General features: G+C 36.1%; 2 protein-coding genes across 2 annotated transcripts; both read left to right on the top strand.

Annotated features, from left to right (window-relative positions):
- The first annotated feature begins 1,228 nt into the window (after positions 1-1,228).
- Positions 1,229-10,741, top strand: LOC108019215 (transmembrane protein 120 homolog). Its single transcript, XM_017087010.4, has 8 exons — positions 1,229-1,369; positions 1,666-1,846; positions 2,670-2,788; positions 7,927-8,059; positions 8,348-8,487; positions 8,561-8,778; positions 9,387-9,766; positions 10,329-10,741. The coding sequence occupies exons 2-8, from the start codon at positions 1,784-1,786 to the stop codon at positions 10,440-10,442; spliced, it is 1,167 nt and encodes a 388-aa protein (XP_016942499.2). The 5' UTR covers positions 1,229-1,369; positions 1,666-1,783; the 3' UTR covers positions 10,443-10,741.
- A 3,316-nt stretch (positions 10,742-14,057) lies between these two features.
- On the top strand, positions 14,058-15,549 carry LOC139353470 (uncharacterized). The gene is made up of 2 exons (XM_070997715.1): positions 14,058-14,447; positions 14,520-15,549. The coding sequence occupies exons 1-2, from the start codon at positions 14,097-14,099 to the stop codon at positions 14,979-14,981; spliced, it is 813 nt and encodes a 270-aa protein (XP_070853816.1). The 5' UTR covers positions 14,058-14,096; the 3' UTR covers positions 14,982-15,549.
- Positions 15,550-16,109: the final 560 nt, after the last annotated feature.

The following is a 16,109-nucleotide window of genomic DNA, read 5'->3' as shown; positions in this document are numbered from 1 at the left end:
TATTCTTTGTAAGGGTTTTTGAATTTAAAATATTTTTTATTTCGGCAAAGAGCTCTAGTAAACGGGACTCATACTAGAAATGTAGATATGGGTCGTTTTTAATAAATTTTTATAGTTTTATGGCTTAAAATCTCTTTCAAAATTTTTACTTTTAATGTTGGTCAGTTGTATGACCGATTTTTGATGGTTTCCTGGTGACCGAACAGCAAATAAGATCAGACATAACTTATAAATTCGGATCACCTTATAATGGTAAGAGATGAAACCTTCAAAAGTTCTTAGGGGTAATCCTCTAAAAATCGGAATTAGAATTATAAAATTAAAAGCTTACTAATTGCTACCCATTTTTAACTTTAATATATGAAAATATTACCCAAATATCTGCATCTCGAGTATGAACCTAAAAACTCCATTTTTAAACCGAAGGATTTACTTCAACTCCCCTCACTTCCAATTCCAGTATACCTACTTCAAAAACAAAGCAGATCTCACACCAAACACTTGGAAAAATACAAACTTTTCAAATTGCGCGCGCTTTGTGGTCACCCACACGCACGAAATTCACCTTGGCACCGCTAACCCACCACCCACCGCTCACCTTCACCACACCACGTTTCGAGCGAGCTCTCTCTTTCGCAGCGAGAGTCTCGCCGTCCTCTCCCACCGATTTTCGTTTGTTCGACGACCTTGGACTCCAAGGCTTGGAGCGGCGGTCTTTGGTTCCGTACGATTCGGTTCGCGTGAATAGTTCCAAGTGGTTCATTCGATCGCAAGATGAATTGGGTTATTTAAATTGTTAATGTTTCATTGAGGTATTCATTTTTGGTATTTATGTTAAATCAGGTGAGTGCAACAAATGAATTGTTTTTAAGCATTGATTTTAGTAATAATTATATTGCCTAGTTCTTTAAATTTCAAGCGTTTAAGATGTGTTCTTGCTGAAAATAAGTGATATACATATATAAAATATATTAGGGTTTTTGTTTTAATTTGTTTACATACATTTCTTGTAAGTAATATTTAATATTTGTTCACATTATTTTTTTTAATTTTTAAGCTTTTCATATTTTATTTTGATATTAAAACATGTCAAGATTTTAATTTTCATTTGCAATCAATTTGATCATCACCACCCATTTATTGTTGAATATGCCTGTAATTTCTGTGGAACTAGTTCGCGGCCTCTCTCTTGCCGCTCTCCCACACTTTGGCTCTCTGCGGCTTGAGTCTGGGTGTTTTTGTTGTTTTGCGCTTGTATGTTGTGTACTTTAGATTTGGCCGAAGTATTTAAAACAAAAGTGCAGCGGAAATAGTTAATAACAAAATATTAGTCGACGGTAGCGGTGCGGTTTCTGCGTCCTCTCCGCGGGTACGAGTTTATTTTTAAAAAATTCCAAGCGAATCCCAAGAGAACGCGGCACAAGTGTTGTTTTTTTTTTGTATTTGGCAAAAAAAAAGCAAATTGCCGTTGAATTTTTGTTTTGCCTCCTCGCTTTTCCAACGTGGCAACGTGTGTGTGTGTGTGTGTGCGAGTCAGTTTGTGTCTGTGTGTGAGTGCGTGCGTGTTTGTTTGTTGGAAAATCGCAGAATAATATTTAATTGATTTTTCACCGGTTTTTTCCCTAACCTAACCTCAAAACTCAACTTCTTCCTCTTCCTCGCCAGCTGTTGCATACAACAATAACAACAACAAGAAGAAATAGCAAAACAAAAACACACAGAGAAAAAGCAGAGTGAAAACAAGACAAATCGGCAAGAAAAGCCGCAAAATCAAACAGTAATCATGAATATCGATTCGTTGACAAACGAGTGGGAGGAACTCACTAAGGAGTATGCAGAACTGGAGGTAAATATATCTAAATCGTAGTGGTAATACCCAAAAAATATAAAAATGTTCACTATCAAAACAAAATATTCCAAAACATGAAAGTGACACACGCACACACACACCCACGCGCGTGTCTGTGTCGCTTTCACCTTGGAAAAAAAACAGCTGCTTTTTTCCTATAAATACCCTTGCCCAGTGCGTATTGGAACTTACTCAACCAGTTCAATATTTAATATAATATTTTTAATTTATACCAAACTTTCGTCATAAATGTGTATCATGACTAAAAACATTTGATATTACTTTACATCATCCGAATTCCCCTAAATATAACGTAAACAAATCATAGAATTATTGCTTTTCGCATAAAATAAAACCGAATTTCTCTCATACTTCAAAACATAGTACAAATATGTTTACCAAAGTCACAAAATTTGTATGGAGGTTTTATCTTTCTAAATGGGTCCAATAAAAATATCATGCCTGATATCAGTAATAGAAACGATCACATTGATCGCTTGATTTCAAAGATTATTGAACTCAAATTTTGGTATATGGGGCTGTTTATAACGGTCATGAAAAGTTATAACACGTTCTGTAGTTTTCAAAACCTTATTCAATGAAAATGTCTTATGATATGTATGTAATGATATTGCCAGATAACTTGGAAAATGTTATAACTACGTTATCTAAAAAATTTAATGGAAGTTACCCGCTGTATGAGGGTATTTCAAACTTCGGTGTTTCGAAGCTCCTACCCCGTTTTATTTTTTGTTGTTCCGAGTTATGAGTGGCTTTACTTATTCTTTTCCTACCCCTTTTTTATTCCCACCGATCGCAGAGTTGCAACAGGCGGTACATTGAGCTGCTGGAACAGCTGCACAGCCACCAACAAATCTGCTTCAATGAGATCAAGCATCAGCGGTACCGCATGAACCAGATATCGGCGTCTCTGCGACAGTGAGTACTGCAGGTCATCAACCCTGAATATTTTCTAGACCCCCTTGGGAGGGGGTATACCTTAAAATAAGCCTTAACACATAAGCTATGTTTTATTATCTTCTTAAAACTATATTTAGTTTTTTTATTTTATAGCAAATTAGTCTTTAATTTTTATATATAAAATAATATTAGGTATTTTGGAATCCTTAAACATTTATAATAGGGTAAGGACATAGTCTACTTAAAAGATACTTAATACATTTTATACACATACTTAAAATAAGTTATGATCTAAAGTAATTATAATAGACTTACAAAAAAAAGTTTGTACTATGTTTTGCAAAGTTAGTCTAAGCTATATTTAATGGAGATAAAACCACGTTTTTTAAAAAATATTTTTAGGTATCTTTACCAAGGTTATGGTCCAAAGTTATTATAATAGACTTACAAAAAAAATTGTTGTACTATGTTTTGCAAAGTTAGCCTAAGCTTTTTTTAATGGAGATATTCAAAATGTTGTTTTAGAAATATTTCTAGGTACCTTTACCTGAAATAACTATTTATGTATAGGACTAGCATGGGGATTGAAATTCAATCCCAAAGATATATATCTGATAGTGTTTAGATGGTATATTGCTAATATTTTCATATTATGACACTAGATTATCATGTGAGTCATACAGTATTGTAATTTGGCATTATATCTATTTCTTAAGCCGTGTGTGATCTTTGACCAGTGTCTTTTCCATGGAATCGCTCGGCACCTTGAAAATCCGGCGCTTACCCACCCTTTTCAGGGTATGTTTGCCCGATTGGAATTTGACTTCAATCAATTAGAGCCGTCTAATCAGGCGAACACACGCATTTCAGCACTCGAGCACTTGCGTTGATAAGTGGGTAGAACAGGGAACACAGGTCTTGCGGCAATTAGTCAGGCGGTAATCAGTTCTTATCGGGGAACTGGCAACAGTTGGTTGGATCGCTCGGAAACAGTGTTTTTACAACTGTTCTTTTTTTTAGTTTTTTTTTCTTGGCCGTGATAAAACTTCTGATAAACCAGAGCCCCTAGACTTTGCTCTCCGTCCACCTACGACTACGACTATACGGTTTCCGTTTTATGGCTGCCTCGTAAAAATAACCGTTCGGCCGATACGCTCGAGGAAGAATGGGTACGAGTAAATTTCCAAAAAACAAAAGGGGGGAGTGCAGCTATTTTGCCGGACTGCGAATTAAACCGAAAACTGCCCAGCTGACCAGCTGCCCTTGACCCTCCGACGTAATCGCACAGACACAGCAACTGACACACTCACCTGCGCAACACGCAATCCCAGCAAATACAATAACACAATTGTGTGGGCACAGTGGGGCAGAGCGGGTTTTTCATATGGGAAAATAGTCAATTGACTCGAAGAAATCAAGTGAAGCTTATTAATAAAATGGTTGATTTTTTCTGGTCTAAGAGCAATCACGGTAGTTTGATATAGAATTTTTAAGGAAGCAATAAGAATTTTTTCTGTTTATTAAAGCAGAGATTATTAAGGTTTACTGAGTTGATATATGTTCGATGTCATAATATTAAGACGGTAAATTAATAAATGGAAATAAAATTTTTTTTATTTATTAAAGCTGAGATCATTAAGGTTTACTGAGTTGATATATTTTCAATGTCATTATATTAAAATAGTATATTATTAAATGGTAAATAATATTAAAAATATGGTTGATTGTTCCTGGCCTAAAAGCTGTCACAGTAGTTTGATATATAATTTTTAAGGGAGCAATACGAGTTTTTTCCGTTTATAAAAGCTGAGATTATTAAGGTTTACTGAGTTAATATATGTTCAATGTCATAATATTAAGATGGTAAATTATTAAATGGAACTAAAATTTTTTTGTTTATTAAAGCTGAAATTAATTAGGTTTACTGAGTTGATATGTATTCAATGTCATTATATTAGAATAGTAAATTATTAAATGGTAAATAATATTAAAAAATGGTGTATTGTTCCTGGCACAGTAGTTTAATATAGAATTTTCAAGGGAGAAATAAAAATTGTATCCTTTTATTAAAGCCAAGCCTATCATCATCCATAAATACTTATACTGCCGTCTGAATACAATCATTTAATTGTCCACTCACTGCTCAAACTTGATGATTCACTGATTGTAAATTTACCCCAATAAATTTGATAAATATGACTCAATATTAAAAAAAAGTATCTGATTACCAATTTCTCGTAATTAAAGAAATAACAAGAGTTTATTTTTCCCTCCGAAATTACATTTTTGCTGACCCAGAGTTAAATAACCCCGGGGTGGAAATTATCTCACCGTGAACTGCTTTTGCCGCCTCAACTTTGACCCACTGTGCGGCCAAGGCTTTTCGCTTTTGCCTTTATGTTTGTTTATTTGTTTTGAGCGCGGTTTCGCAGTGAGCAGAGTGGAAATCGCTAGCATTGGCGCGTTTTTAAACGCTCTCGAATGTGGGGTGTGCAAATACCCAATCTACGCGATGGTGAAACATCAGATTCTCGACACTTATTGTTTGATTTTTATATAATGGGCTTATCGCGCGCGCTTTTATTTCCTCATGATTTATATTTTTTACTTTTTTTTACTTTAATGTCGCGTGTTCAGAGTCGCGTTGCAAGCGTTCGGTGAACCCAGCCACCTCTTGAACGCATTTAGTTGGTCACATAAATTATGCAATCCGCTAAATTCGACTGATTACCATTTTGACCCAGCAGGCAATGCACTAGGAAAAAAATTTAACCTAAACTTAAGCGCTCCAAAAGTAGTTGGGTGACCTGTTTTGGAATTACTTTTATAAATATCCTATTTCAATTGATTAATACTAGTCAAATCACCTTTAAAATATATTTTAAATTGGTGTAACAAATTTTCTTTTTTAATATTACTTATCTTAGCTTTATCCATGTTTTTCCCAGTGTGTTTAAAGAAAACCTGTTACATTCGTTATGTTTTTTTCCTCTGCTCTTTTCCGTATTTTTTTCCAAGCCAAATGAATTTTAATTGAGACATGCAAACTGGGTGTCGGAGTTACGGAATTTGATTCTGTTTTTTGTGTTTGTCGCAAAAAGGTTCGAGTGCAAACAATGGCAAACAAGACAATTGCATTTAGCGTCATCATTTGCCAAGCTCCACCGAAAACTAAAATATTGTTTGCACACTAATGATCAAATAGAGTTGGGTAAGCTCGTTTTGTAACGATTTTGTTGACTAGATATCTCAGTTAATTGTAATTATAGAGTTGGGTGTGTGTACATAAATAAGCTTTTAATTTGTTTGCATTTTTAAGTGTTTTTTTGTTTTAGTGATTCTGTGAATTTGAGAGAGGCTTCTTCGAATACATTGCAGCCTCATTGTTTTTGTATGATTAAGTTGTGACTTTTCGCTGTACTTTATACCAAGTTCAGACGGATTATTAAAACCTGGCTAAGCTTTTTAAAAAAACTTATAAGAAGTTTTAAATTTTGTATTTACACCTTATACTTATGTCCTTTTTAGATAGATAGATTTAATATTACAATTTATTAATCTTGGAAAGTTTCCATGAAAAACCATTAAACATTTTAGTTCCTAAACAATTTAAAGAATCTTTACTCTGCAGAACCGATATCTTTTGGGTAGTTTAGTTAACGAGAATCAATGAAAATCTATTTTATGTAATGTGGACTCTTTCTATTACGAATTAAGTACCGAGATATCGTAAAAAAAAAGTTTGTGCTTCCATAGTTTTTTGGACTCTGCCATGGAAATTGCCCATTATCTGGTACAAAATAATCTGGCTGAGATTGGCCAGTCATCATCCCAGACGAGATTGGTGGAAGAAGGGTTAGTGGCGTTCCCATAAGCAAATGGGGCGGAAACTAATTTAATCGAACCACTTTGTACGGCCACCTCCATTATACCACTATACCATATCGCTGCGGTTCGGGATTCGTTATCTATCCATCGGCTTCAACGGGGTATTAGGAGTGTTTAAAAATAAAACATGAACTATAGAGGCGGCCTGATAAATGACCGGCCAGTCAGGCCAGTGCCATAATAAATCTACCTTTGAAGCGCCATATAGATGTGCATATACTGAAAGCGGAACCCACGTTTAGGGTAACTGTTAATTGACCGCATAAGCCCGCCCACTTTGTCCATCAATTATGTGCATCTAAATTGAACTTTGACGCTGCAAATTGCTCTACTATTCCCACCCATATTCACCTCTTCCGTTTTTTGCCGCGCAATAAACAAATAATTATAGGCGAATAAATTACAAAAATATGGCTAAAAATCAAGCGTGTATCAATCAATAAAACAATAAACATACATTCGAGCAAAGTCCGAAATATTATTTTATGTTAATTTATGGGAATCTAACAAAAAACAAAAAAATAGTGTCCTCTGATATGTTAGTTTAAGTGCGTTATATACACATTATCTAATCGACTTCTGTGTCGACATTAGTCCATCCAAATCACGAGTAAAAGATTGTTTAAGGTTTTAAATTTATAGATAAATAGTACATTTAGCGTGTACTGTTACCTTGAAATAAATAGTAGTTAAAAAATAAATAAATTTAGAAAAATAATCTAATCTACTAAAAGTGTCTTGGATTGTTTAATATTTATTTACAATTTACAGTCTTATATGATTCTGTAAACTTGCAATTGGACTATGAAATCAAGACTATACCCTATCTTATCTAGGTTCAAAGACTTTTAAATTAGGTATGTTTTGGATAGTCGGCTTTCTATCTTATTGTTATATATGTATCTTATAAATAATATATGTATTTACAACATTTTGTACATTTATCTTGCATAGATTTAATATAATTTAAATTTTAAGATATTTAGTGATACATTATAAGCAAATAATATTCTGGTATATTAATAATATTTTCGTTACACGAATTTGTTTTTTACGAATTGTAAATATTTTTTAAATGTATGTTACATAGTTTTAAATAAGATATTTATAGTTAATTTAGGGACTAAAATAGTAGTCTCAAAAAGATAAATGTTAAGAACTGACTAAGTATTCAATACAATATTAGAAAAAGCGAATATGGGCTATTGAAAAATGTATTTTTGTTTATCAAAGCGTGAAATGCTAACCCCATTTTATGGCATTTTTAGGTTCAAAGGCCTCGCCGTTCCGGCGGAGGACAAGGAAAAGGTCGATGACCTGCAAAAGATGACCTTGAAGCGCAAGGCGCAACTGCACGAAATTGAGCAATCCTTACCAGCGAAATCCGGACGTTACTTGCAGGTGAGTCCCCCGTTCTGAAGTCCAAAGTCCCTCATATAAATGTCCGCCCACGCCATAAAAAATGAGAACTTTTCCTTGAAGTGGAAACGGAAAACAAGTAAAGTAAAAAGTTCTTTCCTGCGCGACAATCTGCGCGTCTTGTTATGGACTCCAGGACTTGAGACTTGGTCGTGGTCCTGGTCTTGGTATTTCACTTGGACTTCACTCCACTCGAGTTGACTCAACTTGACTTGAAGTTGACCCACTGAAATTCACTTGCGACCTCTGCCCTCCGCATTCCTTTTGCAGATAATCCTGGGCGATGTGAATGTCTCGATTCTGAACAGAAACGACAAAGTTCGCTATAAAGATGACTATGAAAAGTTTAAATTAATACTCAACGTAATTGGACTGATAATGGCCTTCTTCAATTTGATATTCAACTACAGGTAAGTGGCTACCCCAAGCAATCCCCACTTTATTTGAGTTTCCCCCTCTTTATTTCGTCGTCGGTTCCCCCAGGGCCCTGGAGCTGGCCTTCATATTCCTGCTGGTCTGGTACTACTGCACCCTGACCATCCGTGAGTCCATCCTGAAGGTGAATGGATCGAGGATCAAGGGCTGGTGGCGGGCCCACCACTTCATCTCCACGGTGGCCGCTGGGGTTCTATTGGTTTGGCCCCAGGGCGAGCACTGGCAGATCTTCCGGATGCAGTTCATGTACTTCAACGTCTACATCAGTGAGTTATTCCGCCCTCTCATAGGACTATTTGTAGTACTTCTCGGGTTGAGGATTGTCTTTAATATGATGGTATACTTGTGGTGCTTCTAAAGTTAAGGGTGGTCCCTTTGGTTCCATTTTTTAAGAGGAAAGAGAAGCCTGCTTTATAGTAAACTATGTATTTTAAAGCGATGTTAAGAATATGTATTATAACCTTGGATGATATTGCTTATTTCTATAAAAATAGTATAACTTTGGATGATATTGCCTATTTCTATTTGTAGTACTTCTCGGGTTAAGGATTGTCTTCAATATGGTGGAATACTTGTGGTGCTTCTTAAGTTAAGGGTGGTCCTTTTGTTCCATTTTTTAAGAGGAAAGAGAAGTCCCTTCATAGTAAACAATGTATTTTAAAACGATTGTAAGAATATGTAGTACTACTTTCGATGATATAGCTTATTTTGTGAAGGCTCGGTATTGATTCCCTAATTTTGTACGAACATTTTAAAATTATAAAATTAACTAATATGTATATAGACAATTATTTTTATAATCAGATACATAAAAATCCTTTTATTTTGAGTTCACAAGGAGTAATCGGTGGAAATCCCGCCCTTTCGATTGCAGGCATCGTGCAGTATCTGCAGTTCGGCTACCAGAAGGGCCTGCTCTACCGACTGAAGGCCCTCGGGGAGCGGCACAACATGGACATCACCATCGAGGGCTTCCACTCGTGGATGTGGCGCGGCCTGAGCTTCCTGCTGCCCTTCCTGTTCATCGGCTATGGCTTCCAGGCGTACAACGCCTGGACGCTCTACAAGTTGGCCTACAGCCCGGCGGATGCGCCGTGGCACGTGTCCGTGATGTGCGGACTGTTCCTGCTCCTCTTCGTGGGCAACATGGCCACCACGCTGTGGGTGGTGCCCGAGAAGATCCGCGAGCGGGCCAAGGAGCGGTACCGCCTCCAGAGCATGGGCAAGTCGATGAAGCTGCGCAAGGAGATGAAGGTGAGCGGTCGCGGCGACTGGAGCTTTGTCAGCCTGTTTCCCCTTCCCAGCCTGTTGAGGGAGCTCTTTTAGCCGGAAATCTCATTGCAAAAAGCCGTATTGTGGAAAATCGAACGAAGACCTAGCCAGTAAAACAAAAGACTGAAGCACATTGAAACTCAAACGCAGTTCATATTTCAAAATTCGAATTGTTTATATTTAGTTTGTATATTTTTTAGGCCGCTCAGCGAGGTTTAAATATGGGTTTGGCATTTATAACCATTTTACCTGCTATTAAATATCATGTATTAAAAGTTTGAAGGTAGCTAAATATAATTGCGCAACTCATGACTTTTGCATTGTTGCTAAATGAATAGCAATTTATCTGCCATAAACAAATGTGTGCTTCAAGTATTTTGTTAGTATTGCAAAGGCAACAAAATAATAAAATAATAGAATGTATTAAAGAGTGAATCGTGCAAATGCGAGAAGGAGACGCAGGCATATTAACCCCTTGCAGCCGAAGTGCAACCCAAACTTATGTTCTGGTCTCCGTTCTTTTTTTTTCAATATTTTCTTACAGAATAGTGCCAGTGATTTGGATCTATCCAGTGGATCGAAACTTTCGCCGACTGCGGTTACGACTACTTCCATTGCGACTGCGACGCAAACACCCGCCGATAAAAAGGATATTTAAACAAATCAATGGTTCTGTTTAGCCTGGCATTTCAATTATACATATATCTACTGTTTTTACGATTTTTTTTCCTATTTATTAACTTATCCCCTTTGGTTTTGTTCCTCTATCCCCCTCCCACTGAACTATGCTCTTTTCCATTTCATACACCCAATGTAAAACTGATGTACATTTGAAGTAAAAAAAAGACACTACATAAGCAGAAAAACAATAATATATAGTCATAATACACATTTTTTTTTCGCCTAATTGTAAGTATGAAAAATGAGATGATGAAATATTAAATGGAATTGAAGTGACCCGTTTTTGTTTATTTTTTATTCGTAGGCTAAGATTGAAATGGAAGCTAAAAAAGAAAAATAAACGAACAAGTGGTAAATAAACATGACTTTTGTTTTGTATTTATGAGAAGTGTAGATGTGAAACTCCAAAAAAATGCAGGCTTAGAAGGGGGAAAAAGTGCTAAGAAATTGTATAAAAAATATAAAAATCAACAGCTTACTTTTGTAATTAAATGCGAAATTGAAAAACGTAATTTATCACAAAAATAATAATTGATAAATTTAAAGTTCTAATAAAAAACTAAAATAAACAGAAAAAGTATGTGTAGATAAAATAATATTTTATTGAAATAACTTGTTTGTACTTTTTCGATCGTTTTATATCAGTTAAATTTTTTTGGAGTGCTTTTAAAAGCCAAAAATTAACAGAGGGACTTTGTTTTATAAACAAAGCCATATTGGAGTGGATGGAATAAAACAAAATTTCGAATTTAAGCGGTTTGCCTGGGGTGCAAATGCCTCCAAAAAGTGGAGGGCTACGTGGTGACAAGGCTTAGGTGATGTCGCCTTGTTCTACTGGCGGCCATTAATGCGGCTCCCTGATGGCCACTCCCCCTTCCGGAAAAAGGGGATCTCCCTGGCTTTTCCAAGCCCCCCCTCCCCTTCGCTCACCCCCTCACATTTTGTGCAACAAAGGTTCGCCTCCTGCAATGCGGCAAAAAGCGGCGCGGTTTTTGCAGCTCCATTTTGCCATCGCCCGCCTCGACCGCGAAAACCACAAGCCCAGTGTCTCTGTATGAGTGCGTTCCTACACAGCGAGAAAATACGGTCATGATTTTTTTTCAATTTAGTGACTATTGGGCACCTATTATTTCCTTCTCCAACTAAGAAAGGAAATCAGGGCAATTAAAAAAAAACCTTTTTATGTTTTTTTTTACAATTCTAAAATATATAATAATTGTATTTTAACTCGTTTTCTAAAAATACATTTTTCTGACACATTTTATGGGTCAATAATTTTTTCATAAAATTATAATTCGATTTTAGTCTTATAAGATTTTTTTTATGGTGAAAAATTTGTAACCAATTGGAAATCGCTAAAGATCGTATTAAGAATACAAATATTATATAAGATCCACACCAATAATGTTGTAAGTTACTTCTAAATATTTTATATATATGTATTAAGTATTTCTGCTACTAAATATTATGTTTTGTTTTTACATTTCCAAAATATATAATAGTTTTATGTTTTTTTTTTTAGTTTTTCATAAAGTTATAATTCGATTTTAGTCTAATAAAATTTTCTTATGATGAAAAATTTGTAATTAATTAGGGATCGCTAAAGATCGTATTAAGAATACAAATATTGTATAAGATCCAAACCAATAATGTTGTAGGTTACTTCTGAATATTTTATATATTTGTATTAAGAATTTCTGCCACTAAATATTACCAATAATAATATTAAAAATTATTATTCAAATAAAATTAAAATTAAATGAAGCTTGATTGAATTGAAGAGGGGTACATTTTCGCGCAGTGCAGGTGGGTCCGTGCAGTGGGTCCCGGATCCGGGATCCCGGGATCCTGGCCATTTTGCTTGTCTGCGCTCTGCCGCAGCCTAATTTGGCGAGAGTTCATTAATTGCGTAAACGGCGCGCGCTTTTAATTATGTCGAACGTTGAGCGGTGGGCTTGGCCCAGTGGGTGGTGGGTGGTTGGGCGGCTGGGTGGTGCTGCTCGTATTTTGTGCATTTGTGGCACTGTTTGCATTGTTGTTACCAACCCACCGAGCCCACCACCACCACCCACTGTTTTTCTGCGGCAAATGGCAACAACGGAATTTACGACTTTTGGTCAACGCCGCCGCAGCGACCATCAAAAAGGAAGCGGCAAGGGTTAAGGCTGGGGGCGGGGGCGCTGAAGGGTTAAGGGGGTTCCCCCCCATCCCCCCACACGATTATCATTTATTGCAACCGCATACGCTCGCGGAAAGCGAAAAACGCCGGACGGGGGCCATTGTAAAAGCGGGTAATTCGTTAATTTGATAAGCATACGCCATGTTGCACCGCCACCGATTGAAAATCACGCAGTACCAAACGGGGGAAAAATGCAAAATAATGTCAAATGAGTGTCAGAAGAATTGATAATACCAATTCCCCGAACACCAGGGGGCAGATTGATGAACAGTGGTACCTGATGTATCAAATAATAGTACAAATACCTTTATTTTATGATATTACCTTTGGGTTATTATTATTTATCAAATAAATTAATATACATATGCTGCTCAAAAATGTTCTATTTACTTACCAGTACTTTGTTTTATGGAATTCTGAATAGATACAATTTCACGATTAATTCAGTTTCGCCTCTGGGACCAGTTGCAAAATGTTTTGAAATGGCATATTTTGAGAAAAAACATTCTGGCCCCGATGCTGAACTTTCCACACTCCTGTGGTCCTTTGGACGCCATGACGACCAGTCGGCCCGAATTGGCCCAAAGCAATTCGCAATGGTCCAAACCACAGGACGCGTGGGCGCTGACAGTCCGCTTTCGGCCAATAATTCTGATTTAATTTATGCGCGAAAAATCGCACTTAATCAGCATTTGATTTACGCATCGCACGGTGCAAAAAAGGCAAATAATTTTTATTTTTCATTTTTAATTTTAAACTTAGTATTCAATTTTAAGTTTTAATATACAAAACATTGTATTTACTTGTTACTTATTAATAGGTAAGTGCATTTGTTATAGCCTTTATTTTCCATCAGAGGCTAAATTAAGTTTGAAGAAATTTAGAATCCTTTGATATATAGTATGTACTTTTCACATATTCTTGATGAGCATCAAGATTACTATCCCCTATTTTGTTTGTCAGTCCTACCATATTAATAAGAGAATCTTATATTCTTTTACCAATAATAATAACAAATTTTATTTCTAAGTTTTGACCGTGCCTTCCCATTGCTTAAACATATGCAGTATACAAAAATTATTTCTTCCAATTTTTCACTGAAAAATCATTTTATTTATATTAGCTTGAAAATCCCATGATTCATCTAATGACAAATGATCTATATACTCTTTAAGTAAAGTTGCAAAATACATTAAAATGTTATTTATGTTTTCCCCCGAATAAAATTGTAATCTACTTTAGCATTAAAATACCCAGATTCTTTGAATGACAAAAACAATAAGAAATAATCAAAGTTCTGTTGACGCATATTCATCACGAAATGATTCACATACAATTTATTGACCTCTAAAAACTGACCTCTACCTCTAAAGATAGACATTTGCCTATAAAAACCCTGGTCTTATTCATTGCATTTCAAAGCTTCTCCTCGAGTGGTCATATTTATTCCAAATGCTGAAGCTTGCATTCCTTTTCTGGAGCTATCTCATTCTCCTGAATTCGCAAGGATCATTGGGTGACTCCCAGGACAATGGCCGATCCGTTTGTCTACTGACCGATCCCTCAAACCAGTGCGGACAGTTCTGCCTCTCCAAACTCCATCCGATGATCGACTTAATTCCTGAAACCAATATAAAGTTGAGTGGCATCCAAGGCGAACAGCAGTCTACACAGATGAAACTAGTGGTGATGAAATTCAGGTTGGAGGCGCAGAGGATACAACTTCTGAAATCCCTCGAAAGGTTGCCCTCGATCGAGGACTTGGAGTCGACCTTGAATGGAACAGAAGAAAAGCTTATGGAGGTGAAGTATGAAATCAAGAATCAACTGCTGGCGCTTGAATCGAAAATGGAGGACCAGCATACCGAAATTCAGGAATCTATTAACAGTGCCAACTTACAAGAAGGTTTTGAGGCGATGGTGAACCGGACCGAAGAACAGGTTATGGCCATCAATTTGGAAATGAAGAACCAACATCTGATTCTACAAAAAAGCCTGGAAGACCGGCTGCAGATCCAGCTGGATGCCCAACTTAAGGCGGTTCAAACAAAGCTGAGTGATCAGAACAAAGCCCTTTACGATTCTTTTAAAAGCGAAACGGAAGGACAACTTATGGCGGTGAAAGCTGAGATAAGTAACCAATTTAAATTGCTGCAGAACAGGCTGGAAGACCAGAGTGCAGTTTTCATAGAAACCAACAAGGAGGCAATCACAAATGAAGACTTTATTGAAATAAAGAACCAACTTCTGGAATTACAGGCCAAACTGACTTGCTACACATGGCATCTCTATGCGCATAAACCCCTAGAATCTGAATGCATAATCCCAACTTTCTGACCCCTTTTCCTATTCTTCCCATTTTTCCATTAAAAAAACATTTTTATTGACTTTAGCATGAAAATATCATGACTCTTCGGATGACAAATAAAAATCGTAAAATAAAATTTATTTTGGCGCAAAGTACTCTTTCCGGGAATATCTATATCTATCTAATGAATGATCATTCGTGTTCCGTTGAATTCTTTTTTATTGCTAAGCTGTAAACACAATAGAGATCTAAAAAAAATAGTAATCATTTTGGAAAATACATGATTTTAATTTATATTTTATACCTCTTTGGTCAAGTTTTAAATGAAATAAATTTGTAAAATCTGTTTATTAAATGTATGTGAACTGCTTGTATAATTTATATTTTTCCTTTATTCACTAAAAAAAGAGATGTGCTTAAACAAAAAGCGCAAAATGAAATTGAAATTCTCAAATCAAATCAAACGAGCACAATAAACAATAATAAAATAGAGGCAAAGGCAATTTGTGTCTGTTTGAAATATGAATATAAACGCATGCATATGCGGTCTATTAACAATTGAACGGTATAAAAAATGAAATTAATTTTGAAATTAAATTTTGCCAACAATGGGAATGAATTTGGGCAGCAGAGGACAACAACAATGGGATGGCCGGAAAAAGTCATCAAAAGAAAATTGAATTTTCAAAAGAGCCAAAAACTTTTGCCGCACAAAAAAAGAGAGAGAAAAATCGAGAGAGAGATGAAAGAAATGGCAAATTAAATCGAGCAATCAAATGAGCATAATAAGTTAATCAAGAACTTGACCAGGATCAATGGGGGTCAGATTCTGGCCCTTCAAGTTTTCCTTTCCTTTTTTGTATCCTTTTCTCTCGCAAAATTGAAAAGGAGACAAACAGGTTGACATACAAGCAAATAAATAAATGCACTCAACTATGTAATATGGCCAGCAACAAAAGGGTGGAGGTGTGTGTGTGTGTGTAAGGGGGGTTGGGGTTTTTGGAATGTCCATGGTCAGACATTGTCTCCTCTAAGCCCCCGTCCCCCTTTTTTTTTACTTCCTTCGAGCAGCAAATGTAGCGTGAAATCGTTAGTTTCGTTTTGGCCCGGTCCGGATTTTAAACCACGTAATCAGTCGCCTTTCCGCCCTTAACCCC

Source organism: Drosophila suzukii, chromosome X, assembly GCF_043229965.1.
Source record: "Drosophila suzukii chromosome X, CBGP_Dsuzu_IsoJpt1.0, whole genome shotgun sequence".
Taxonomy (NCBI): Eukaryota; Metazoa; Arthropoda; class Insecta; order Diptera; family Drosophilidae; genus Drosophila; species Drosophila suzukii.
Note: the sequence above shows the minus strand (reverse complement) of the source record. Positions and strands in the feature narration are given on the sequence as shown.